This window comes from Salmo salar, chromosome 22, assembly GCF_965601325.2.
Source record: "Salmo salar chromosome 22, fSalSal1, whole genome shotgun sequence".
NCBI lineage: Eukaryota > Metazoa > Chordata > Actinopteri > Salmoniformes > Salmonidae > Salmo > Salmo salar.
In genome coordinates, this window is record NC_138312.1 from 61,738,187 (window position 1) to 61,765,000 (window position 26,814).

At 46.6% G+C, this 26,814-nt stretch overlaps 2 protein-coding genes across 5 annotated transcripts in view; one reads left to right on the top strand and one right to left on the bottom strand.

Annotated features, from left to right (window-relative positions):
- Window positions 1-1,941: 1,941 nt before the first annotated feature.
- On the top strand, window positions 1,942-26,764 carry ippk (inositol 1,3,4,5,6-pentakisphosphate 2-kinase). 4 transcript variants are annotated; one of them, XR_014382225.1, is made up of 15 exons: window positions 1,942-2,201; window positions 2,684-2,743; window positions 3,256-3,351; window positions 3,574-3,640; window positions 4,283-4,404; window positions 7,367-7,456; window positions 8,544-8,602; window positions 9,275-9,347; window positions 10,015-10,143; window positions 15,637-15,769; window positions 17,706-17,841; window positions 23,278-23,380; window positions 23,582-23,661; window positions 23,771-25,935; window positions 26,010-26,764. XR_014382225.1 is itself a non-coding variant. In XM_082967733.1 (14 exons), the coding sequence occupies exons 1-14, from the start codon at window positions 2,121-2,123 to the stop codon at window positions 24,009-24,011; spliced, it is 1,470 nt and encodes a 489-aa protein (XP_082823859.1). In that variant the 5' UTR covers window positions 1,942-2,120; the 3' UTR covers window positions 24,012-26,764. The 4 variants fall into 4 exon arrangements, 2 of the variants coding, with proteins under 2 accessions (XP_082823859.1, XP_082823860.1); XR_014382226.1 differs by having other exon boundaries at window positions 23,771-25,451; window positions 25,565-26,764; XM_082967733.1 differs by having other exon boundaries at window positions 23,771-26,764.
- The window catches only part of cenpp (centromere protein P), a 191,083-nt gene continuing 190,886 nt past the window's right edge, over window positions 26,618-26,814 (bottom strand). The window contains exon 9 of the mRNA XM_014168394.3: window positions 26,618-26,814. This exon is cut by the window's right edge and continues 568 nt beyond it. The gene's annotated coding sequence lies outside the window, so the exon portion shown is untranslated.

Here is a 26,814-nt window from a genome sequence, read left to right on the forward strand (position 1 = left end):
CCTTCAATATCAACCTAACAGACTTTAAAAAAAAAAAAAAAATTGTATCACTAATTTCAACATGGTTGTGATCAGCGATCTTCAACAGACGTTCTTCAGTACATCATTCTAACAGTTCCTGGTGGAACGCGAATTGAACTCGTCTACTTCCCCTCTGCTGAGCGCACCAGACCACAACAAGAGAAAACAACCAATCACACTGGGCACTACAGGATATAGATGAGATACATAAAGGAGCTTCACCAAATCCTACAATAACTCAACACTAGTCTTCGTGGAGACAATAACGCACTGTATAGCCCTATAGGCATGGAAAAACCCTCCAGCACGCTGGCGGATTATCCCAAACTATGGATGTGGCCCCCCCGTGACAACCGCTCAGTCCACGGACACTACACAAAAACAACAAAATAACCATTCCCAACATGTTCCAAAGTGGAACACGTCGCGAAGCTTAACAGGGGAAAGAACAGCTATAGCTTCGGGTAACAAATAGCACCACCCTACCCAAATCTCCCACTGAGGTACACAGCCGATTTGTACTCACCTCCTCGGACCGATGTCCCAAAAAGCAAGTAGAGCAAGAGTTTCCAGTCTGGACAGGGGCCTGGAAACTAACCAATGTTCCTCTCCCAAGGCAGCACACAAACAACTGTCCACCGCAGTGGCAAGTTTACCAAACCACGCAACTCCGTCTCTACGGCACAATACCAAACACTTAATAAGACTATGCAGTGAATACCAACCAAAGCACATCCCAATTAGCGTCAGCCCATCATAATGCAACAAAATGTCTAGAAACCATCGTTATTATCCCGGACGAGCCCCAACTTGTTACGAACCGGCTCGTAGCCTGTAACAAAAACGCAGAGATCAAGTAATAACAAAAAATATATTTATTAACTGAAGTACACTATATACAATTGCCAATGGTGTCTGTGTGTAAGTGAGTGGCTGTGTGCATAGACGGTGATAATGAGAGGTGTTGAGAGGTGCCAAAAACAAACAAGCCCAGGTGTGTCCCATTTTGCTGACGACACTCCCGGCTCCATGTTGCTGACGACACTCCCGGCACTAATTTTGTTGACGACACTCCCACCAAGAATTCGGCAGACGGAGGATCGTCACAGCTTCCAATTGTGTGGCAACAGTTTGGGGAAGGGCCTTTCCTATTTCAGCACAATGCCACCTTACACAAAGCGAGGTCCATACAGAAATGTTTTTTTTTGTCGCGATCGGTGTGGAAGAACTTGACTAGCCTGCACCAAGCCCTGACCTCAACTCCAATGAAAACCTTTGGGATTAATTGGAAACGCCGACTGCGAGCCGGGCCAAATCGCAATAACATCAGTGCCCGACCTCACTAATGCTCTTGTGGTCGCAGCAATGTTCCAACATCTAGTGGAAAGCCTTCACAGAAGAGTGGAGGGCTGTTATAGCAGCAATGTTCCAACATCTAGTGGAAAGCCTTCACAGAAGAGTGGAGGGCTGTTATAGCAGCAATGTTCCAACATCTAGTGGAAAGCCTTCACAGAAGAGTGGAGGCTGTTATAACAGCAATGTTCCAACATCTAGTGGAAAGCCTTCCCAGAAGAGTGGAGGCTGTTATAGCAGCAATGTTCCAACATCTAGTGGAAAGCCTTCACATTAGAGTGGAGGGCTGTTATAGCAGCAAAAGGGGGGGGCAACTCCATATGAACGCCCATGATTTTTGGACCGAGATGTTCGACTTATAGCAGTTGTCCACATATTTTTAGTCATGTAGAAATATCTTAGATCGCAGACACAATTCTCTTGGGGGACACTGTCATTATAATAACACGTGCGACTGGCCAACAGTTTTCCATCCTCTTTGGATTGGCTGACCGAAAATATCCTTCCGTTACGTCTGGCTGAAGTATCCAATCAAAATGACATCTAAAAAACATCTGGCCAATATGATAAGAGTGGGCGGGACATCCTTCAGAAATGCAATACTTCTTTGGTGTCAGTAGCTTCATAATTTTTTTTGGGGGGGGGAAATTGTTTTAAGCTTCAGAATTTGTGTGTTGTCCTGACAAAGTTGCTGGAGTTTAATAATAGCTATAGAGATTAAATTGCCTACAACGTACAGTTCTGTTATGGAACTGGACAAAATGGACGAGAACGACTGGAAATATCACGGAGAGGGCAACAAAAGCCTAGTGGTTTCTAATGTCCAGGTAAAGCTAGCTAATGTTAGGTCAGTAGTTTAAAATCTTGGTAGCTAGCATATGCTACTAACTAAGCTAGGTAGCTAATATGTTAGCTAACTGGTCAGGTTATCTGGCGCCGTCCAAGGTCTGTAAAAGCGGAACAGTGGAAAGTAAAATATTGTTTATTTCACTTGTCGTTAGATTGTTTGAAAAGGAGTCATCTGATTATCGTGGAATCTTTCTTCTTCTTCTCCACACCAGCTGCTAGCTACAAAACATCATGCTAGCGTCGTAGCTAACGTTAGCCACATTTAGTGCCTTGGAAATCAAACTAGCAATGTATTTACGGTAGTAAGCAAGCTAGCTAGCTAGCTAGCTAACTTTAACCTTGCTGAGTTATCACATGGGTTAAAAGCAAATGACTCTCACTTCACCTTATTTTATATTTAGGTACCTTGTTTTAAAATGATTTCCCATGCTGATATTTTTTCAACACTGTTCCTATCCAGCACGCCAGAGTCCTTCGTCTCCTGAAATATTCTACAGAAGATGCCGAAAACTCACATAAGGTTAGAAAATCTTTTCCTTTGTCCTATCAGTTGATTTCTCTTTTCATAACAATTTACAACCATAACCTGTCAGATTTTGGTTTATTCTGTGAACCGTTTAGTGTCTTTTATTGTGGTTAATCAACAACTCAAATCCAACTCCCTGTATTGGTTGGGTTTCATGTGATAATTTAAAAGGAATTTAGTTTTTGGAAATCAATATTTGTGGGAGCCAGGCGACGTTGCCACCATATTCTGATCTTTGGTCAGTTTTGTATCTTTTTCCCCCCACTAAAGGTTAGGTTTGATAGAGGGGTTATCTGACCCCAGATCTGTACATTACTTGTGTAAGGCCATCAAAGGTCCCAGTTTAGGGTTAATGGCTTTCATTGACCGCTTGTATCAAACCAAGCAAGTGAAGTCACAAACACAAGTATCCGTCATTGCATTTTACATAGCGCTCTGAAAAATGAACACTCCAGGATTGTCACAGGGATCTAATTTCTCTTGACGATCTGTTTCTTCTCTTCCAGACAACAGAACAAGCTTTCCGCCACATACAGAACATTGTTGACTATAGTCAAAATGTCATGAAGCCACTGCTGGGGGAGAAATTCGTCCACAACGGAGTAAGATATATATATATATCTGTGCTAACCATATTGTTGTAGATAGGATGTTGCCTTTCCTCCAATATGTTATGTAGTTATGAGATTTAACTGTTTGGTTAAAAGGCAGTTCTTTGCCACATGTTACTAATAAACTTATGGTCAGTTCTGTTCCCTGATAGAGATTTGTATAATAGTATATGCTATAGATACATTTCAATCAATACATTGTTGTTTGTGTAGGAGGCTGTGAAGCTCCCGCTGGACTTTGTCCGACAGCTGTCATTGAAGGTTCAGCAAGAAAGGCCAGGTACTTGTTTTTTTTTTGTTTTTTTAGTTGTCAGGGTTTGGCATCTTCAGGTTGTCATGAAATATGACACGTCACATTTCCTTGTGTTGTTGTGGAATATATCAGCAGACTAAGCTGTGGGACGTGTCTGTGTGTGTGTCCGTGTGGACTTGTGTGTGTGTGTGGACTTGCGTGTGTGGACTTGCGTGCGTGGACGTGCGTGCGTGGACGTGCGTGCGTGGACGTGCGTGCGTGGACGTGCGTGTGTGGACGTGTGTGTGGACTTTTCGTTGGGGGAGGGGGACTTGTCGTGTGTGTGAAGTTAGTGGTGACAGAATGCTATCTACAGGTAATGGAATCTACAGTCGACGTGTCTGGTGAGAACCTAAATGGAACTCCTTAAGTGCTTTGGATTTATTTAATCATTATGAGGAAAGGACTGCCTTCTTTATGACTATAGTTAAAAACCTACGCATCAAGGACCAGTTCCCAGACACAGGTGGTCCTAGTCAGGGATTAAAAATCAGGCTCAAAGGAGATTCTCTGTTTAGTTCAGAACTAGGCTTAATGTGTCTGGGGAAAACTACCCCAAAATGTCTGACTTTAAGTTGTCGTGAATGTGCTATAACAACCCATCTGTCTGTGTATTCCATGTCATGGCAGAGTCTCGCTGTGATAAAGTGATGGATACGTTTAGTGGATGTGCCTTGTGTCTGCCTAACCTCACCCAGCTCTCCTGCTGCTGCAGCAGAGAACACAGACCTCCTCTCTGTATAGAGATAAAGGTACAGTCTCAGACCTCCTCTCTATAAAGGTACAGTCTCAGACCTCCTCTCTATAAAGGTACAGTCTCAGACCTCCTCTCTATAAAGGTACAGTCTCAGACCTCCTCTCTATAAAGGTACAGTCTCAGACCTCCTCTCTGTATAGAGATAAAGGTAGTCTCAGTCCTCCTCTCTATAAAGGTACAGTCTCAGACCTCCTCTCTCTATAGAGATAAAGGTACAGTCTCAGACCTCCTCTCTATAAAGGTACAGTCTCAGACCTCCTCTCTCTATAGAGATAAAGGTACAGTCTCAGACCTCCTCTCTATAAAGGTACAGTCTCAGACCTCCTCTCTATAAAGGTACAGTCTCAGACCTCCTCTCTCTATAGAGATAAAGGTACAGTCTCAGACCTCCTCTCTCTATAGAGATTAAGGTACAGTCTCAGTCCTCCTCTCTATAAAGGTACAGTCTCAGTCCTCTCTCTATAAAGGTACAGTCTCAGACCTCCTCTCTGTATAGAGATAAAGGTACAGTCTCAGTCCTCTCTCTATAAAGGTACAGTCTCAGTCCTCTCTCTATAGAGATAAAGGTACAGTCTCAGTCCTCTCTCTATAAAGGTACAGTCTCAGTCCTCTCTCTATAAAGGTACAGTCTCAGTCCTCTCTCTATAAAGGTACAGTCTCAGTCCTCTCTATAAAGGTACAGTCTCAGTCCTCTCTCTATAAAGGTACAGTCTCAGTCCTCTCTCTATAAAGGTACAGTCTCAGTCATCTCTCTATAGAGATTAAGGTACAGTCTCAGACCTCTCTCTATAAAGGTACAGTCTCAGTCCTCTCTATAAAGGTACAGTCTCAGTCCTCTCTCTATAAAGGTACAGTCTCAGTCCTCTCTCTATAAAGGTACAGTCTCAGTCATCTCTCTATAGAGATTAAGGTACAGTCTCAGTCCTCTCTCTATAGAGATTAAGGTACAGTCTCAGACCTCTCTCTATAAAGGTACAGTCTCAGTCCTCTCTATAAAGGTACAGTCTATGGGCCCTGGTAAAAAGTAGCACACACACTACCGTTCAAAAGTTTGGGTCACTTAGAAATGTCCTCGTTTTTTTGTCCATTAAAATAACAACAAATTGATCATAAATACAGTGTAGCCATTGTTAATGTTGTAAATGACTATTGTAGCTGGAAACGGCTGATTATTATTATTTTTTTTTTAATATGGAATATCTACATAGGCGTACAGAAGCCCATTATCAGCAACCATCACTCCTGTGTTCCAATGGCACGTTGTGTTAGCTAATCCAAGTTTATCATTAAAAAGGCTAATTAAAAGGCTAATTGATCATTAGAAACCCTTTCGCAATTATGTTAGCACAGCTGATAACTGTTGTTCTGATTAAGGAAGCAATAAAACTGGCCTTCTTTAGACTAGTTGAGTATCTGGAGCATCAGCATTTGTGGGTTCGATTACAGGCTGAAAATGGCCAGAAACAAAGACCTTTCTTCTGAAACTCATCAGTCTATTCGTTCTGAGAAATGAAGGCTATTCCATGCAAGAAATTGCCAAGAAACTGAAGATCTCGTACAACGCTGTGTACTACTCCCTTCACAGAACAGCACAAACTGGCTCTAACCAGAATAGAAAGAGGAGTGGGAGGCCCCGGTGCACAACTGAGCAAGAGGACAAGTACATTAGAGTGTCTAGTTTGAGAAACAGACGCCTCACAAGTCCTCAACTGGCAGCTTCATTAAATAGTACCCACAAAACACCAGTCTCAACGTCAACAGTGAAGAGGCGACTCCGGGATGCTGGCCTTCTAGGCAGAGTGGCAAAGAAGAAGCCATATCTCAGACTGGCCAATAAAAATAAAAGATTAAGATGGGCAAAAGAACACAGACACTGGACAGAGGAACTCTGCCTAGAAGGCCAGCATCCCGGAGTCGCCTCTTCACTGTTGACATTGAGACTGGTGTTTTATGTTTGTTTTATGGGTACTATGGGTACTATTTACTGAAGCTGCCTCTTTCTATTCTGCTTAGAGCCAGTTACACAGCGTTGTACGAGATCTTCAGTTTCTTGGCATTTTCTCGCCTTCATTTCTCAGAACAAGTTTCAGAATAAAGGTCTTTGTTTCTGGCAATTTTGAGCCTGTAATCGAACCCACAAATGCTGATGCTTCAGATACTCAACTAGTCTAAAGAAGGGCAGTTTTATTGCTTCTTTAATCAGAACAACAGTTTTCAGCTGTGCTAACATAATTGCAAAAGGGTTTTCTAATGATCAATTAGCCTTTTAAAATGATAAACTTGGATTAGCTAACACAACGTGCCATTGGAACACAGGAGTGATGGTTGCTGATAATGGGCCTCTGTAAGTCTATGTAGATATTCCATTAAAAATCAGCCGTTTCCAGCTACAATAGTCATTTACAACATTAACAATGTCTACACTGTATTTCTGATCAATTTGATGTTATTTTAATGGACAATAAAAAGGGGCTTTTTTTTCAAACACAAGGACATTTCTAAGTGACCCCCCCCAAACTTTTGAGAGGGAGAGAGACCGACCATTTGGGACAGCCTCAGTCATCTGCCCTTTTTTTAAAAATAAATTTTAGGATGGAGCTACAGTCGTAGAAGAGTAGGACGTTACTGCTCAGTGAGAAACACAGTAGAGCTGGTTTTCAAAACCAACTTACATTCCTGGTTAAACAATGATTAAATAAACAGATTATATAAACTTGACAGAGTATTTAAATACACACAGACAGTGAAAAGACAAATGTGATGATACTCCTATTGTAAGGAAAAGGTTAAGACCTGGGTTACTGAATACAGGATTAATGGAAAGATGAGTCAGAAGTCATGGGATGAAAGGATGTGTGTTTTAGCTATATAAAAAAAAAATAAAAAAAATGCCGTTTTGTTGAAATCAGTTAATCAACTCAGCCACAGTGACTCACTTCTGGTCTTGTGTTTTACAGCCCAAATGTGGATTTCTGCCGTCCTCTAGACACGTTACGAAGGAAATTAAACACAAGGTGTGCCGCTTCTGTATGCATCAACATTTTAAGGTGAGTTCCTATTGTTTCGGGAATGGACACTGGAATAACCTGTTGTACTGCATTTAGTTTAATGACCTTCATGGAACTTCAATGAGAAATGACGCGTACCGTTACCTAAACAAATAGAACAAGAGCACACATCCGCTTCATTTGACTGGTCCCTTTGACTATACCAGAGAATAGACAGGGGTTTAGGACATTTACTAGGAGCCAGGCACCAGAGAATAGACAGGGGTTTAGGACATTTACTAGGAGCCAGGCACCAGAGAATAGACAGGGGTTTAGGACATTTTACTAGGAGCCAGGCACCAGAGAATAGACAGGGGTTTAGGACATTTACTAGGAGCCAGGCACCAGAGAATAGACAGCTAGGAGCCAGGCACCAGAGAATAGACAGGGGTTTAGGACATTTACTAGGAGCCAGGCACCAGAGAATAGACAGGGGTTTAGGACATTTACTAGGAGCCAGGCACCAGAGAATAGACAGGGGTTTAGGACATTTTACTAGGAGCCAGGCACCAGAGAATAGACAGGGGTTTAGGACATTTACTAGGAGCCAGGCACCAGAGAATAGACAGGGGTTTAGGACATTTACTAGGAGCCAGGCACCAGAGAATAGACAGGGGTTTAGGACATTTACTAGGATCCAGGCACCAGAGAATAGACAGGGGTTTAGGACATTTTACTAGGATCCAGGCACCAGAGAATAGACAGGGGTTTAGGACATTTTACTAGGATCCAGGCACCAGAGAATAGACAGGGGTTTAGGACATTTTACTAGGAGCCAGGCACCAGAGAATAGACAGGGGTTTAGGACATTTTACTAGGATCCAGGCACCAGAGAATAGACAGGGGTTTAGGACATTTTACTAGGAGCCAGGCACCAGAGAATAGACAGGGGTTTAGGACATTTTACTAGGATCCAGGCACCAGAGAATAGACAGGGGTTTAGGACATTTTACTAGGAGCCAGGCATTTGTTCTTGTGAAAGTTGAGTGTTTATGATCACTATCTGCCCCCTGGTGGTGAGACTGGATAACTGCACGTGGTGGAGACAGACTGACTGATTTTGGTGCTCTTCTCTCTAACTCAATAGTTGGCCCACGGAAAGTGGAAACGGCTGAGCCGCTACTGTCCTTTGGACCTGTTCTCAGGGTAAGTAACAGTACATGTCACCTGCCCAGTTATCCATTTAAAGGGCTTTATTGACATGGGAAACATATATGTTTACATTTCCAAAGCAAGTGAAATAGAAAAACAATAAATAAATAAAAAATGAACAGTAAACATTACACTCACAAAAGTTTTAAAAATAATAAAGACCTTTCACATCATATGTCTATATACAGTGTTGTAATAATGTGCAAATAGTTAAACGTACAAAAGGGTAAATAAATAAATATGGGTTGTATTTACAATGGTGTCCCGTGTGGCTCAGTTGGTAGAGCATGGTGTTTGCAACGCCAGGGTTGTGGGTTCGATTCCCACGGGGGACCAGTACGGAGAGGAAAAAAAAATAAAAAATGTATGAAATGTCTGCATTCACTACTGTAAGTCGCTCTGGATAAGAACGTCTGCTAAAATGACTAAAATGTAAAAATGTGTTTGTTCTTCACTGGTTAACCTTTTCTTGTGGCAACAGGTCACACATCTCGCTCCTGTGATTGTCCATGTCTTGTGGCAAACACGGTATATCTCCAAACGTTGATCTGACCATGTTCAGAACCTGGTGCTCTGGTTTTTATATGCGATTCCACAGCGTGTGTGAATAAAGAGCCATGTATACTCAGCCTGAATCTTTCTCTCTCTCTCTCTCTCTCTGCTTAGGAACAAACAGAGAATGTCTCTAGCCATCAAGCACTTGATAGAGGAACCTCAAAACAACTTTAAAATCTTCAAGGTATGTATCTTCTGCGGTACAACCCCACACTGCAACAGAAGTCCTCTCGCTGTATTACACAATGTCTTATTTCACTCTCACCTGTCTGTCTCTTCAGACTGGGTCTATAGACAGGATTATTAACCCTGTCTGTCTCTATTCAGACTGGATCATTAAACCTGTCTGTCTCTATTTAGACTGGATCTATTGTCAGGGTTATTAAACCTGTCTGTTCTCTATCCAGACTGGATCTCTAGCTGTCAGGGTTATTAAACCTGTCTGTTCTCTATCCAGACTGGATCTCTAGCTGTCAGGGTTATTAAACCTGTCTGTCTCTATCCAGACTGGATCTCTAGCTGACAGGATTATTAAACCTGTCTGTTCTCTATCCAGACTGGATCTCTAGCTGACAGGATTATTAAACCTGTCTGTTCTCTATTCAGACTGGATCTCTAGCTGTCAGGGTTATTAAACCTGTCTGTCTCTATCCAGACTGGATCTATAGCTGTCAGGGTTATTAAACCTGTCTGTCTCTATCCAGACTGGATCTCTAGCTGACAGGGTTATTAAACCTGTCTGTCTCTATCCAGACTGGATCTCTAGCTGTCAGGGTTAATGATCCTGTCTGTCTCTATCCAGACTGGATCTATAGCTGTCAGGGTTATTAAACCTGTCTGTCTCTATCCAGGGTGGAGAGTGTATCTACAGCTGTAAGGATGATGCAGACGTGTTACAGGACGTAGATGAATTGGCTCAGCATCTACGGCCATACTTCCTCCCTAGTGGCAGCCTTATGAACGGACACCAGTCCAGTAAGGTTGGTATCTACGTTATATCCTGCGTCCTAAATTATACCCTGTGTAGTGTACTACTATTGACCAAAGCCCTGAGGGTTCTCAAACTCAACTCTGGACCTCAGCCAGTTCCACTGCGTTTTCATTGTTCCCCTCTAATTAGGGACTGATTTAGACCTGGGGACACCAGGTGGGTGATTCCCCTCTCTAATCAGGGACTGATTTAGACCTGGGGACACCAGGTGGGAGATTCCCCTCTAATCAGGGACCGATTTAGACCTGGGGACACCAGGTGGGGGATTCCCCTCTAATCAGGGACTGATTTAGACCTGGGGACACCAGGTGGGAGATTCCCCCTCTAATCAGGGACTGATTTAGACCTGGGGACACCAGGTGGGTGATTCCCCTCTAATCAGGGACTGATTTAGACCTGGGGACACCAGGTGGGGGATTCCCCTCTAATCAGGGACTGATTTAGACCTGGGGACACCAGGTGGGGGATTCCCCTCTAATCAGGGACTGATTTAGACCTGGGACACCAGGTGGGTGATTCCCCTCTAATCAGGGACCGATTTAGACCTGGGGACACCAGGTGGGTGATTCCCCTCTAATCAGGGACTGATTTAGACCTGGGGACAGCAGGTGGGTGATTCCCCTCTAATCAGGGACCGATTTAGACCTGGGGACACCAGGTGGGGGATTCCCCTCTAATCAGGGACTGATTTAGACCTGGGGACACCAGGTGGGTGATTCCCCTCTAATCAGGGACTGATTTAGACCTGGGGACACCAGGTGGGTGATTCCCCTCTAATCAGGGACTGATTTAGACCTGGGACACCAGGTGGGGGATTCCCCTCTAATCAGGGACTGATTTAGACCTGGGGACACCAGGTGGGTGATTCCCCCTCTAATCAGGGACTGATTTAGACCTGGGGACACCAGGTGGGTGATTCCCCTCTAATCAGGGACTGATTTAGACCTGGGACACCAGGTGGGTGATTCCCCTCTAATCAGGGACTGATTTAGACCTGGGACACCAGGTGGGTGATTCCCCCTCTAATCAGGGACTGATTTAGACCTGGGGACACCAGGTGGGTGATTCCCCCTCTAATCAGGGACTGATTTAGACCTGGGGACACCAGGTGGGTGATTCCCCCTCTAATCAGGGACTGATTTAGACCTGGGACACCAGGTGGGTGATTCCCCTCTAATCAGGGACTGATTTAGACCTGGGGACACCAGGTGGGTGATTCCCCTCTCTAATCAGGGCCTGATTTAGACCTGGGGACAGCAGGTGGGTCCTATTTAATGATCAGGTAAGAACAGAAAACCAGCAGGCTCCGTCCCTCGTAGGGTCAGAGTTGAATGCCCCTGACATGGGGAATAGGGTGCGATTTGGGTAGGGCCTGTCCCCAACAAAAAAATATTCTTGGTCGACCGAGAGTAGTCTTTTCTTCGTTGGTCGAAATGTTTTTTAAACGTGTGTTTTTTTTCATATATGAATACACCCTGTGTGTTTTTTAATAAAATCAACCTTCTGTAACGAGCTTGTCTGATGCTTTAAGCACGTTGTTTGGTTAAGTAATTAAGACACACGAGACTCGAGGGAGCCCGAGATCAAGATAGCCGTACCAAAATAAATAGACCTGTTTCCGACCCCTTCTCTCTCGCTGCTGGCCTTCCCAGATTCTGCCGTTACGCTCTCAAAGTTGCAGACAACAGGCTACACCAAGGGGTCGACAACCTTTTCCAGTTGGAGTGCCAATTTATCTTACTGTTCCTACTGACCTGCGTGACAGTTCTGATCTTCATTTTGCACATTTTGGTGGAACAGTTTAATTTTATAATAGTTTATCTCAGTCATTGTCATGTTTTTATCCTAAATTCAATCTACATCTAAATGATATATAAATCTATAAGTAAATTCTATACCGGACAAAAAAATAGAAACTTAACAATTTGACTGAGTTACAGTTCATATAAAGAAATCAGTCAATTGAAATAAATTCATTAGGTCCTAATGTATGGATTTCACATGACTGGGAATACAGATATGTGTCTGTTGGTCACAGATACCTCAAAAGGAAAAAGGTAGGGGCGTGGATCAGAAAACCAGTCAGTATCTGGTGTGACCACCATTTAGCCTCATGCAGCGCGACACATCTCCTTCACATAGAGTTGATCAGGCTGTTGATTGTGGCCTGTGGAATGTTGTCCCACTCCTCTATAAATGGCTGTGCGAAGTTGCTGGATATTGGCGGGAACTGGAACACGCTGTCGTTCATGTCGATCCAGAGCATCCCAAACATGCTCAATAGGTGACGTGTCTGGTGAGTATGCAGGCCATGGAAGAACTGGGACATTTTCAGCTTCCAGGAATTGTGTGCAGATCCTTGCGACATGGGGCCGTGTATTATCATGCTGAAACATGAGGTGATGGTGGTGGATGAATGGCACGACAATGGGCCTCAGGATCTCGTCACGGTATCTCTGTGCATTCAAATTTCCATCGATAAAATGCAAATTTGTTGTCCGTAGATTATGCCTTCCCATATCATAAATTCTCTAAAATGACGGAGAAATAAGCTTTTTGTGCGTCGAACATTTCTGCGATTTTTTTTTATTTATTTTTTTTATATTTTTATTTTTATTTCAGCTCATGAAACATGGGACCAACTCTTTAACATACTGCTTTTATATTGTTGTTCAGTATATGTAAAAATAGCCTACATAAAGCCAACAAATACAAAAATTGCAGCCTGCAGGTAGAAAATATCTTGACGTTTTCAAAATGAATATCCTATAAATCACATTGGCTACACATGGCCTGTTTGCAACAAACTAGGAAACATTGTATCAACTGTGTCCATCCAGCCCAAAACCTGTGATGGCAAACTTTTGCAACATTGTATAAAATAATACATTTGAGGAACTGTCATTCTCAATGGACTTATAAAGACACTTTGTTTACTTGCTGTTTTGAGGTGAAGAAAATGTTACTTTTTGAGAAGCTCCACAGCTCATTAGTGGTGGTGAATTAAGCCAATCAGAAATGACTACATTTGCATCGCAGGCCAGGTAGCCTATAGACTTCTAGATGTGTCTTTACTCAACATTGACAATTTTAATAAATTGACAACTAGTAGATGGAATAAACCAGAACTAGCCTAGGTTGTGAGCTCTGCAAACAACGCGTCCACTCCGACAAGGACAACGGTAAACGACTAATAATATTGAATGCATTAACAGAAATGACCGTAACCAAACGTTGTAGATGATAAATGATGGGAATTAGCTGTAAATGTAAGGTTACTACTGGTGATGTAATGGGGAATTGGTAGACACTTCACAGAATGGAACAATGACTGCGCACAAAATTGCGAGACAGAGGAAGTGCATTTTTAGCTCACTCCCATTGTTGGACCGGGGCATCCCTGCAGGCCCATTTAATGGAGTAGTCCACTGCGACCAGGGCATCCCTGCAGGCCTATTCAATGGAGTAGTCCACTGTGACCAGGGCATCCCTGCAGCCCTATTCAATGGAGTAGTCCACTGCGACCAGGGCATCCCTGCAGCCCTATTCAATGGAGTAGTCCACTGCGACCAGGGCATCCCTGCAGCCCTATTCAATGGAGTAGTCCACTGCGACCAGGGCATCCCTGCAGCCCTATTCAATGGAGTAGTCCACTGCGACCAGGGCATCCCTGCAGCTCCATTCAATGGAGTAGTCCACTGCGACCAGGGCATCCCTGCAGCTCCATTCAATGGAGTAGTCCACTGCGACCAGGGCATCCCTGCAGCTCCATTCAATGGAGTAGTCCACTGCGACCAGGGCATCCCTGCAGCTCCATTCAATGGAGTAGTCCACTGCGACCAGGGCATCCCTGCAGCTCCATTCAATGGAGTAGTCCACTGCGACCAGGGCATCCCTGCAGCTCCATTCAATGGAGTAGTCCACTGCGACCAGGGCATCCCTGCAGCTCCATTCAATGGAGTAGTCCACTGCGACCAGGGCATCCCTGCAGCTCCATTCAATGGGACGTTGAATCCTTGTGTGCCATGAAAAAAATAAAAAATAAATCAACTTATTTGTGACTGCTCCACTACAGAATCTTGGTCAACCAACTGCCTATCAACCAAACAATTAAAATGGGGTCATTCAGCTCTACATTTTGTAACTCATCCAGTTTCTCCTTCTGTTTTAATGGCCCAGTACAGCCAAGGGGGACGAGCCTCTCCTCATTGCCTGCTTCCTTATAGGGGAGTTTTTACTGGTCACTGTGCTTCTGCTTGGTCTCTGGGGCCGAGGCCGGGTTACTGTAAAGCTCTCTGGGGCCCGAGGCCGGGTTACAGTAAAGCTCTCTGGGGCCGAGGCCGGGTTACAGTAAAGCTCTCTGGGGCCGAGGCCGGGTTACTGTAAAGCTCTCTGGGCCGAGGCCGGGTTACTGTAAAGCTCTCTGGGGCCGGGTTACTGTAAAGCTCTCTGGTCGGGGCCGGGTTACTGTAAAGCTCTCTGGTCGGGGCCGGGTTACTGTAAAGCTCTCTGGTCGGGGCCGGGTTACTGTAAAGCTCTCTGGTCGGGGCCGGGTTACTGTAAAGCTCTCTGGTCGGGGCCGGGTTACTGTAAAGCTCTCTGGTCGGGGCCGGGTTACTGTAAAGCTCTCTGGTCGGGGCCGGGTTACTGTAAAGCTCTCTGGTCGGGGCCGGGTTACTGTAAAGCTCTCTGGTCGGGCCGGGTTACTGTAAAGCTCTCTGGTCGGGGCCGGGTTACTGTAAAGCTCTCTGGTCGGGTTACTGTAAAGCTCTCTGGCCGGGTTACTGTAAAGCTCTCTGGCCGGGTTACTGTAAAGCTCTCTGGCCGGGTTACTGTAAAGCTCTCTGGCCGGGTTACTGTAAAGCTCTCTGGTTGGGGCCGGGTTACTGTAACACAATGACAACTGCTGATATAAAAAGGTGTTTATAAATACATTTTAATTGATTGGTGAGGATTCTGACTTCTCAACCCTATGAGCCCTGGTCAAATGGCACCCTATTCCCTATGAGCCCTGGTCAAATGGTCCCCTATTCCCTATGGGCCCTGGTCAAATGGTCCCCTATTCCCTATGTGACCCTGGTCAAATGGTCCCCTATTCCCTATGGACCCTGGTCAAATGGTACCCTATTCCCTATGGACCCTGGTCAAATGGTACCCTATTCCCTATGGGCCCTGGTCAAATGGTACCCTATTCCCTATGGGCTCTGGTCAAATGGTACCCTATTCCCTATGGGCCCTGGTCAAATGGTCCCCTATTCCCTATGGGCCCTGGTCAAATGGTACCCTATTCCCTATGGGCCCTGGTCAAATGGTACCCTATTCCCTATGGGCCCTGGTCAAATGGTACCCTATTCCCTATGGGCCCTGGTCAAATGGTACCCTATTCCCTATGGGCCCTGGACAAAAGTAGTGCACTACATAGAGAATAACATGCCATTTGTGACAGTCTTAATGTTCTGTAACTCTGTTTTTAAACCCCCAGGTGGTTCTGAATGAGTTGATCCAGGTGATCGTGAGCGCCCTGTTGAGCTCCTGGGACCCCAGGAAGACTCGCCTGTCTGAGGGCAGAGTGAGGTGTGAGGCCAGCCTCCCGCACCGGGACCTGCTACGCAACAGTGAGAGACAGGGAGAATTTTAAAAAGGCTCATGCATGCTTATAACAAGTTATAAAGCATTATAAACAAGGGTGGTTCGAGCCCTGAATGCTGATTGGCTGACAGCCGTGGTATATCAGACCGTGTACTACGGGTATGACAAAACATTTATTTTGATTGCTCTAATTACGCTGGTAACCAGTTTATAATAGCAATAAGGCACGATGCGTCGTGCCTAAGAACAGCCCTTAGCCGTGGTATATTGGCCATATACCACACCCCTTCGTGCCTTATTGCTTAATTATACTGAATGTGTTTACCAAAATATACTGAACCGAAATATAAACGCAATATGCAACAACTTCCAAGATTTTACTGAGTTACAGTTCATATGAGGAAAATTCAATTTAAATAATTAAATTAGACCCTAATCTATGGATTTTAACATGACTGGGAATACAGATATGCATCTGTTGGTCATAGATACCTTAAGTGTCCGTAGCTTTATCTCTGCCTGTAGCTTTATCTCTGCCTGTAGCTTTATCTCTGCCTGTAGCTTTATCTCTGCCTGTAGCTTTATCTCTGCCTGTAGCTTTATCTCTGCCTGTAGCTTTATCTCTGCCTGTAGCTTTATCTCTGCCTGTAGCTTTATCTCTGCCTGTAGCTTTATCTCTGCCTGTAGCTTTATCTCTGCCTGTAGCTTTATCTCTGCCTGTAGCTTTATCTCTGCCTGTAGCTTTATCTCTGCCCGTAGCTTTATCTCTGCCCGTAGCTTTATCTCTGCCCGTAGCTTTATCTCTGCCCGTAGCTTTATGTCTGCCCGTAGCTTTATGTCTGCCCGTAGCTTTATGTCTGCCCGTAGCTTTATGTCTGCCCGTAGCTTTATCTTTGCCTGTAGCTTTATCTTTGCCTGTAGCTTTATCTTTGCCTGTAGCTTTATCTTTGCCTGTAGCTTTATCTTTGCCTGTAGCTTTATCTCTGCCTGTAGCTTTATCTCTGCCTGTAGCTTTATCTCTGCCCGTAGCTTTATCTCTGCCCGTAGCTTTATCTCTGCCCGTAGCTTTATCTCTGCCCGTAGCTTTATCTCTGCCCGTAGCTTTATCTCTGCCCGTAGCTTTATCTCTGCCCGTAGCTTTATGTCTGCCCGTAGCTTTATGTCTGCCCGTAGCTTTATGTCTGCCCGTAGCTTTATGTCTGCCCGTAGCTTTATGTCTGCCCGTAGCTTTATGTCTGCCCGTAGCTTTATGTCTGCCCGTAGCTTTATGTCTGCCCGTAGCTTTATGTCTGCCCGTAGCTTTATGTCTGCCTGTAGCTTTATGTCTGCCTGTACCATAAACCAGACCGCCACCATGGGGAACTCTGTTTACGATGTTGACATCAGCAAACCTCTCGCCCACACGACGCCATACACGCGGTCTGTGGTTGTGAGGCCGGCTGGACGTACTGCCAAATTCTCTAAAACCACGTTGGAGGAGAATTATTATAGAGAAATTAACATTCAAATCTCTGGCAACAGCTCTGTTGGACATTCCTGTAGTCAGCATGCCAATTGCACTGCTCCCTCTAATCTTGAGACATCTGTGGCATTGTGTTGTGTGACAAAACTGCACATTTTACAGAGTGGCCTTTTATTGTCCCCCCAGCACAAGGTGCACCTGTGTAATGATCATGCTGTTTAATTAGCTTCTTTATATGTCACACCTGTCAGGTAGATGGATTATCTTGGTAAATGAGAACTGCTCATTAACAGGGATGTAAACTAATTTGAGAGAAAGAAGCTTTTTGTTCGAATGGAACATTTCTGGGATATTTTTATTTCATTTCATGGGACCAACACTCTACATGTTACATTTTATATTTTTTGTTCAGTGTAGTTTGATGCTTTCATAACTAAAACCAACAAACCAACAAACCTTACAAATATATAAAATGTAAATTCTTAATTTTTTTCCTTCAGCTAACCACTGCCTACCCAAAGATTGTGTCCTGGACAAAATCCTGGGGACTCAGATGCTGGATAGTTTAGACATTGAGGGGTTAAACCCCCTGTTTAAACGAGTGGAGCAGCATCTACATGACTTTCCTAAAGAGAGGTGAGAACCACAATACTGTTTATTCAGTGGTTTCAGTTCTGAATAATGAATGTCAACACATTTGGCGTGTAATAGCCCAGGGAGACCACTAGATGGCGGGTAATAACCCGGGTAGACCACTAGATGGCGTGTAATAACCCAGGTAGACCACTAGATGGCGCGTAATAGCCCAGGTAGACCACTAGATGGCGCGTAATAACCCAGGTAGACCACTAGATGGCGCGTAATAGCCCAGGTAGACCACTAGATGGCGCGTAATAACCCAGGTAGACCACTAGATGGCGCGTAATAACCCAGGTAGACCACTAGATGGCGCGTAATAACCCGGGTAGACCACTAGATGGCGCGTAATAGCCCAGGTAGACCACTAGATGGCGCGTAATAACCCGGGTAGACCACTAGATGGGGCGTAATGACCCAGGTAGACCACTAGATGGCGCGTAATAACCCGGGTAGACCACTAGATGGCGCGTAATAACCCAGGTAGACCACTAGATGGCACGTAATAGCCCAGGTAGACCACTAGATGGCGCGTAATAGCCCAGGTAGACCACTAGATGGCGGGTAATAACCCGGGTAGACCACTAGATGGGGCGTAATGACCCAGGTAGACCACTAGATGGCGCGTAATAACCCGGGTAGACCACTAGATGGCGCGTAATAACCCAGGTAGACCACTAGATGGTGGGTAATAACCCAGGTAGACCACTAGATGGTGGGTAATAGCCCAGGTAGACCACTAGATGGCGCGTAATAGCCCGGGTAGACCACTAGATGGCGCGTAATAGCCTGGGTAGACCACTAGATGGCGCGTAATAACCCGGGTAGACCACTAGATGGCGCGTAATAACCCAGGTAGACCACTAGATGGCGCGTAATAACCCAGGTAGACCACTAGATGGCGCGTAATAACCCAGGTAGACCACTAGATGGCGCGTAATGACCCAGGTAGACCACTAGATGGCGGGTAATAGCCCGGGTAGACCACTAGATGGCGGGTAATAACCCAGGTAGACCACTAGATGGCGGGTAATAACCCAGGTAGACCACTAGATGGCGGGTAATAACCCAGGTAGACCACTAGATGGCGGGTAATAACCCAGGTAGACCACTAGATGGCGCGTAATAACCCGGGTAGACCACTAGATGGCGCGTAATAGCCCGGGTAGACCACTAGATGGCGCGTAATAGCCCGGGTAGACCACTAGATGGCGCGTAATAGCCCGGGTAGACCACTAGATGGCGCGTAATAACCCAGGTAGACCACTAGATGGTGGGTAATAGCCCAGGTAGACCACTAGATGGCGCGTAATAGCCCGGGTAGACCACTAGATGGCGCGTAATAGCCCGGGTAGACCACTAGATGGCGCGTAATAACCCAGGTAGACCACTAGATGGTGGGTAATAGCCCAGGTAGACCACTAGATGGCGCGTAATAGCCCGGGTAGACCACTAGATGGCGCGTAATAGCCCGGGTAGACCACTAGATGGCGGGTAATAACCCAGGTAGACCACTAGATGGCGCGTAATAACCCAGGTAGACCACTAGATGGCGGGTAATAACCCAGGTAGACCACTAGATGGCGCGTAATGACCCAGGTAGACCACTAGATGGCGCGTAATAACCCGGGTAGACCACTAGATGGCGCGTAATAACCCGGGTAGACCACTAGATGGCGCGTAATAACCCAGGTAGACCACTAGATGGCGGGTAATAGCCCAGGTAGACCACTAGATGGCGCGTAATAACCCGGGTAGACCACTAGATGGCGGGTAATAACCCAGGTAGACCACTAGATGGCGCGTAATAACCCGGGTAGACCACTAGATGGCGCGTAATAACCCGGGTAGACCACTAGATGGCGCGTAATAACCCAGGTAGACCACTAGATGGCGGGTAATAGCCCAGGTAGACCACTAGATGGCGCGTAATGACCCAGGTAGACCACTAGATGGTGGGTAATAGCCCAGGTAGACCACTAGATGGCGCGTAATGACCCAGGTAGACCACTAGATGGTGGGTAATAGCCCAGGTAGACCACTAGATGGCGCGTAATGACCCGGGTAGACCACTAGATGGCGCGTAATGACCCGGGTAGACCACTAGATGGTGGGTAATAGCCCAGGTAGACCACTAGATGGCGCGTAATAACCCGGGTAGACCACTAGATGGTGGGTAATAGCCCAGGTAGACCACTAGATGGCGTGTAATAACCCAGGTAGACCACTAGATGGTGGGTAATAACCCAGGTAGACCACTAGATGGCGCGTAATAACCCAGGTAGACCACTAGATGGCGCGTAATGACCCAGGTAGACCACTAGATGGCGCGTAATAGCCCGGGTAGACCACTAGATGGCGCGTAATAACCCAGGTAGACCACTAGATGGTGGGTAATAGCCCAGGTAGACCACTAGATGGCGCGTAATAGCCCGGGTAGACCACTAGATGGCGCGTAATAGCCCGGGTAGACCACTAGATGGCGCGTAATAGCCCGGGTAGACCACTAGATGGCGGGTAATAACCCAGGTAGACCACTAGATGGCGCGTAATAACCCAGGTAGACCACTAGATGGCGGGTAATAACCCAGGTAGACCACTAGATGGCGCGTAATGACCCAGGTAGACCACTAGATGGCGCGTAATAACCCGGGTAGACCACTAGATGGCGCGTAATAACCCGGGTAGACCACTAGATGGCGCGTAATAACCCAGGTAGACCACTAGATGGCGGGTAATAGCCCAGGTAGACCACTAGATGGCGCGTAATAACCCGGGTAGACCACTAGATGGCGGGTAATAACCCAGGTAGACCACTAGATGGCGCGTAATAACCCGGGTAGACCACTAGATGGCGCGTAATAACCCGGGTAGACCACTAGATGGCGCGTAATAACCCAGGTAGACCACTAGATGGCGGGTAATAGCCCAGGTAGACCACTAGATGGCGCGTAATGACCCAGGTAGACCACTAGATGGTGGGTAATAGCCCAGGTAGACCACTAGATGGCGCGTAATGACCCAGGTAGACCACTAGATGGTGGGTAATAGCCCAGGTAGACCACTAGATGGCGCGTAATGACCCGGGTAGACCACTAGATGGCGCGTAATGACCCGGGTAGACCACTAGATGGTGGGTAATAGCCCAGGTAGACCACTAGATGGCGCGTAATAACCCGGGTAGACCACTAGATGGTGGGTAATAGCCCAGGTAGACCACTAGATGGCGTGTAATAACCCAGGTAGACCACTAGATGGCGGGTAATGACCCAGGTAGACCACTAGATGGCGCGTAATGACCCAGGGAGACCACTAGATGGCGCGTAATGACCCGGGTAGACCACTAGATGGCGCGTAATAACCCGGGTAGACCACTAGATGGCGCGTAATAACCCAGGTAGACCACTAGATGGCGCGTAATGACCCAGGTAGACCACTAGATGGTGGGTAATAACCCAGGTAGACCACTAGATGGCGCGTAATAACCCAGGTAGACCACTAGATGGCGCGTAATGACCCAGGTAGACCACTAGATGGCGGGTAATAACCCAGGTAGACCACTAGATGGCGGGTAATAACCCAGGTAGACCACTAGATGGCGCGTAATAACCCGGGTAGACCACTAGATGGCGCGTAATAGCCCGGGTAGACCACTAGATGGCGGGTAATAACCCGGGTAGACCACTAGATGGCGCGTAATAACCCAGGTAGACCACTAGATGGCGGGTAATAACCCAGGTAGACCACTAGATGGCGCGTAATGACCCAGGTAGACCACTAGATGGTGGGTAATAACCCAGGTAGACCACTAGATGGCGCGTAATAACCCAGGTAGACCACTAGATGGCGCGTAATAGCCCGGGTAGACCACTAGATGGCGGGTAATAACCCAGGTAGACCACTAGATGGTGGGTAATAGCCCAGGTAGACCACTAGATGGCGGGTAATGACCCAGGTAGACCACTAGATGGTGGGTAATAACCCAGGTAGACCACTAGATGGCGCGTAATAACCCGGGTAGACCACTAGATGGCGCGTAATGACCCGGGTAGACCACTAGATGGCGCGTAATAACCCGGGTAGACCACTAGATGGCGCGTAATAACCCAGGTAGACCACTAGATGGCGCGTAATGACCCAGGTAGACCACTAGATGGCGCGTAATGACCCAGGTAGACCACTAGATGGCGCGTAATGACCCAGGTAGACCACTAGATGGCGCGTAATGACCCAGGTAGACCACTAGATGGCGCGTAATGACCCAGGTAGACCACTAGATGGTGGGTAATAGCCCAGGTAGACCACTAGATGGCGCGTAATAACCCAGGTAGACCACTAGATGGCGCGTAATAGCCCGGGTAGACCACTAGATGGCGGGTAATAACCCAGGTAGACCACTAGATGGTGGGTAATAGCCCAGGTAGACCACTAGATGGCGGGTAATAACCCGGGTAGACCACTAGATGGCGGGTAATAACCCAGGTAGACCACTAGAATGTAATTGTATGCTGTAAAGTTAAGATTTCCCTTCACTGGAACTAAGGAGCCTATCCCAAACCATGAAAAATAGCTCCAGACCATGATTCCTCCTCTACCAAACTTTACAGTTGGCACTATGCATTCGGGCAGGTAGCGTCCTCCTGGCATACGCCAAACCCAGATTAGTTGGACTGCCAGATGGTAAAGGGTGCTTCATCACTCCAGAGAACTAATTTCCACTGCTCCAAAGTCCAATAGCGTCGAGCGTTGCACCACTCCAGCCGACGCTTGGTATTGCGCATGGTGATCTAAGGCTTGTGTGCAGCTGCTCGACCATGGAAACCCATTTCGTGAAGCTCCCGACGAACAGTTCTTGTGCTGACGTTGCTTCCAGAGGCAGTTTGGAACTCGGTAGTGAGTGTTGCAACTGAGGACAGACGATTTTTATGCACTTCAGCACTAGGTGGTCCCGTTCTGTGAGCTTGTGTGGCCTGCCACTTCGCGGCTGAGCCGTTGTTGCTCCTAGACGTTTCGACTTCAATATAACAGCACTTACAGTTGACAGAAATTTGACGAACTGACTTGTTGGAAAGGTGACATCCTATGACGGTGCCACGTTGAAAGTTACTGAGCTCTTCAGTACGGGCCATTCTACTGCCAATGTTTGTCTATGGAGATTGCATACACCTGTCAGCTGAAATAGCCGAATCCACTAATTTGAAGGGGTATCCATGTCAGACCATGAGACATCCCCCCAAAAAATCGGTGTTCTCACAAACGTCTGTAGCATCTGAATGGTTTGCCCCCCCCCCCCGTTTTGGTTTCTATTCAGTTTGGATACAAATGCCGGCTGTACTTCCAAAGTTATATATATATCTTAAACATTTTTGGGACTAATGAAACAAATACCAAAAGATTAGTTTTTTTTTCTTCTTAAGACTGACTGTTTTCCTGTAGAAGTAGCCTTCAGATAGACGGGCCGTACAGCCAGAGCTTCCTGGAGAAGATCCAGAACTGTCCAACCGAAGACGATGGCTCTATCGAGTACGCGGTCAGAAAGGTGAGAATACTCTTCTTTCTTACCATGCAACTCTGTAAAACCTGCATTATTTACACAAGGTCTCATAAATATACATTCTATTGTTTAGGGCTTGTTGTTCCCCATTTTGAAATGGATGTAGTCTGTCTAATAAAGTGGATTTTCTATCTTATCTATCTATCTTTTAAAGCTTATTTGTCTAATATGGCTGCTTCTCATCAGGTCCACCAGTACAGAGTTGCCATGACGGCCAAGGACTGCTCTATCATGATCACCATAGCAACCTGTGGAGAGGAGGACGGGTGAGGACCTAGTTGAATTCTACCTAGTTGTCCTCTTCTTAACCCACCGTGTGCCTCTTTAGCGCTACAGACCTGTTCCCAGGCTAACCAGTCTATATACTGCCTACAGGTTGGACCAGAGCCTGGAGATCCAGCCTTCGAAGCCTCACTTCACCTACTCCGTGTCCATCCTAGACCTGGACCCTAAACCCTACGAGAGCATTCCTCACCAGAGCAGACTGGACTCCAACATAGTCAATCACTACCTGAGGAGCACTCTGCCCAATAACCAGGAACTAGCCAATCAGAGTGTCTTCCTGGGTTGGGACAGAGAAGGAGAGGATTGTACTCTGGTGTTCCATCCTGTATAACCACTCCCTCCCCCGTACCCTAACCCCTCCCTCTCCTGTACCCTAACCCCTCCCTCTGCTGTCTGGCCTCCCGCTTGGTGTTACCAACACACTCCCTCTGCTGTCTGGCCTCCCGCTTGGTGTTACCAACACACTCCCTCTGCTGTCTGGCCTCCTGCTTGGTGTTACCAACACACTCCCTCCCCCGTACCCTAACCCCTCCCCCGTACCCTAACCCCTCCCCTGTACCCTAACCCCTCCCTCTCTCCCCTGTACCCTAACCCCTGTACCCTAACCCCTCCTACTATCCCCAGACTGAACGCTGCTGTGGAACTGATAGAGCAAAGAGTGAATGAACTGAACTGGGAAACATCCTTTTAAAAACTAAAATGATTTGCCATATTATATAACCTGAATTTAGGAAACGGTGGGCTGGGGTGAAGAAGGCTGTTTTTAAAGGCATTGATTATGGTTGTGTCCCAAATGGCACCTTATTCCCTAGGGGCCTTGGTCAAAGGTAGTGCACTATGTAGGGAACAGGGTGCCATTTGGGAAGCAGACTATGGTGGCACATATGACCCCGGGGTCTTCCGAAGCTCATACCAGGAAGTGACATCTCATGGTGCGAGGCTCTGAGAGACCAAGGATACATCAAGTCTTTCCTTGGATCCCATGATTCCTAGGCTACTCTCGCCCAGCCTCCATCTCGTCTCGCCCAGCCTCCATCTCGTCTCGCCCAGCCTCCATCTCGTCTCGCCCAGCCTCCATCTCGTCTCGCCCAAGCCTCCATCTCAACACATCAGAGAGAAGGGAGGATGAGAGCATTTCAGTAAATCTAACTTCCTAAGGAACTTCCTTCTCCAATGCTCTCCTCCTCATGGCCCTCTGAAAACGTTGAGAAGGAAGCGAAGAGAGGTCGCAGGACAATGAGGAAAGACTTTGTGCACCCCCAGGGGTACAACGGAGCCCGTTGGGACTAAAGTGTTGACGCTACGCAGCGCTAACAGAACCAGCGCTGGTCGTGTTTTCAGCACATTGCCCAGCTTTTCAGAAGTGGTGTGTGTGTGATGGCTGGAACAGAAACGGTTCCCTATGTAGCCAACAGGACTCTGGTCAAAAGTGGTACACTAATCAGAGAACAGGATGCCATTTCAGACACACCCAGCTTCTCTTCCAGTGAGAGGGGCTTAAACCTAAAATGTCTGACTTGAATATCTGTCGTGTTGGGACTTGCCCGGAGAAATGAAGATGGTTTTTATAAGGTTTCAGAGAGAAATACTTGTCATGTTGCATGAAATGGGTCTTCCACTTAATCAAGTTGTGCTTTTCAAACCTCTCTTCGGGGGCTGGAGTGTGCCAGCTCTGTAATATATCAAACACATGGAACGGCAGGAGGTCCCTGACTGAGGGAAAACCCCCTGCTGCAGGAGGTCCCTGAGGGAAAACCCCCTGCTGCAGGAGGTCCCTGAGGAGAGGTTATAACCCCCCTGCTGCAGGAGGTCCCTGAGGAGAGGTTATAACCCCCCTGCTGCAGGAGGTCCCTGAGGAGAGGTTATAACCCCCTGCTGCAGGAGGTCCCTGAGGGAAAACCCCCTGCTGCAGGAGGTCCCTGAGGAGAGGTTATAACCCACTGCTGCAGGAGGTCCCTGAGGAGAGGTTATAACCCACTGCTGCAGGAGGTCCCTGAGGAGAGGTTATAACCCCCCTGCTGCAGGAGGTCCCTGAGGAGAGGTTATAACCCCCCTGCTGCAGGAGGTCCCTGAGGAGAGGTTATAACCCCCCTGCTGCAGGAGGTCCCTGAGGAGAGGTTATAACCCCCCTGCTGCAGGAGGTCCCTGAGGAGAGGTTATAACCCCCCTGCTGCAGGAGGTCCCTGAGGAGAGGTTATAACCCCCCTGCTGCAGGAGGTCCCTGAGGAGAGGTTATAACCCCCCTGCTGCAGGAGGTCCCTGAGGAGAGGTTATAACCCCCTGCTGCAGGAGGTCCCTGAGGAGAGGTTATAACCCCCTGCTGCAGGAGGTCCCTGAGGAGAGGTTATAACCCCCTGCTGCAGGAGGTCCCTGAGGGAAAACCCCCTGCTGTAGGAGCAAACGGTGGCATATCTCCCAGGGTTTCTGTCCCAAATGGCACCCTATCTAGTGCACAATTTTTCACCAGGACCCATAGGGCACTAGATAGGGAATAGGGTGCAGACCCAGTAACATGGAAACATAGTGAAGCAAACCACTGATCTGAATAACAATTTATGACTGGATTAACCAACACGGTTATGTCCCAAATGGCACCCTATTCCCTATATAGTGCACTACTTTTGACTACAGCCCCCCCCATAGGGCGGCGCACAATTGGCCCAGCGTCGTCTGAGGGAGGCCGTCATTGTAAAAAAAATAAGAATTTGTTCTTAACTGACTTACCTGGTTAAATGAAATAGGACTCTGATGAAAAGTAGAGCCTTTTTATGTAGGGAATAGGGTGCCATTTCAGACAAACACTTTTTAAAAGTAAATCACACGCACTGAGAGACCTAAGAGAATAACACTGAGAGACCTAAGAGAATAACACTGTGAGACCTAAGAGAATAACACTTGTGTGTACAGTATAAACAAATTACATTGGACATTGCTATATAGCATTTTGTATTTAAATTCTTTTTATTTTTCTAGATCTTCAACTAATGCTATATTGACATGTATACCTACAGATGGCATTAACAGATATTTATAAATGTTTGAGAGTAAAAAATTGTTTATATTTAATAAACTGATGACAGAGAATGTGGGTTCTGGAGGATTCTGGGGGATTCTTGACCAAGTCTCCAGATCAT

Coding starts and splice junctions, on each gene's coding strand:
- ippk (XM_082967733.1), top strand. CDS start 2,121: ATGGAACTGGACAAAATGGACGAGAACGACTGGAAATATCACGGAGAG. Junction 15,770..17,705: donor CCGGGACCTGCTACGCAACA/GTGAGAGACAGG, acceptor TTTTTCCTTCAG/CTAACCACTGCCTACCCAAA. Junction 17,842..23,277: donor CATGACTTTCCTAAAGAGAG/GTGAGAACCACA, acceptor GTTTTCCTGTAG/AAGTAGCCTTCAGATAGACG.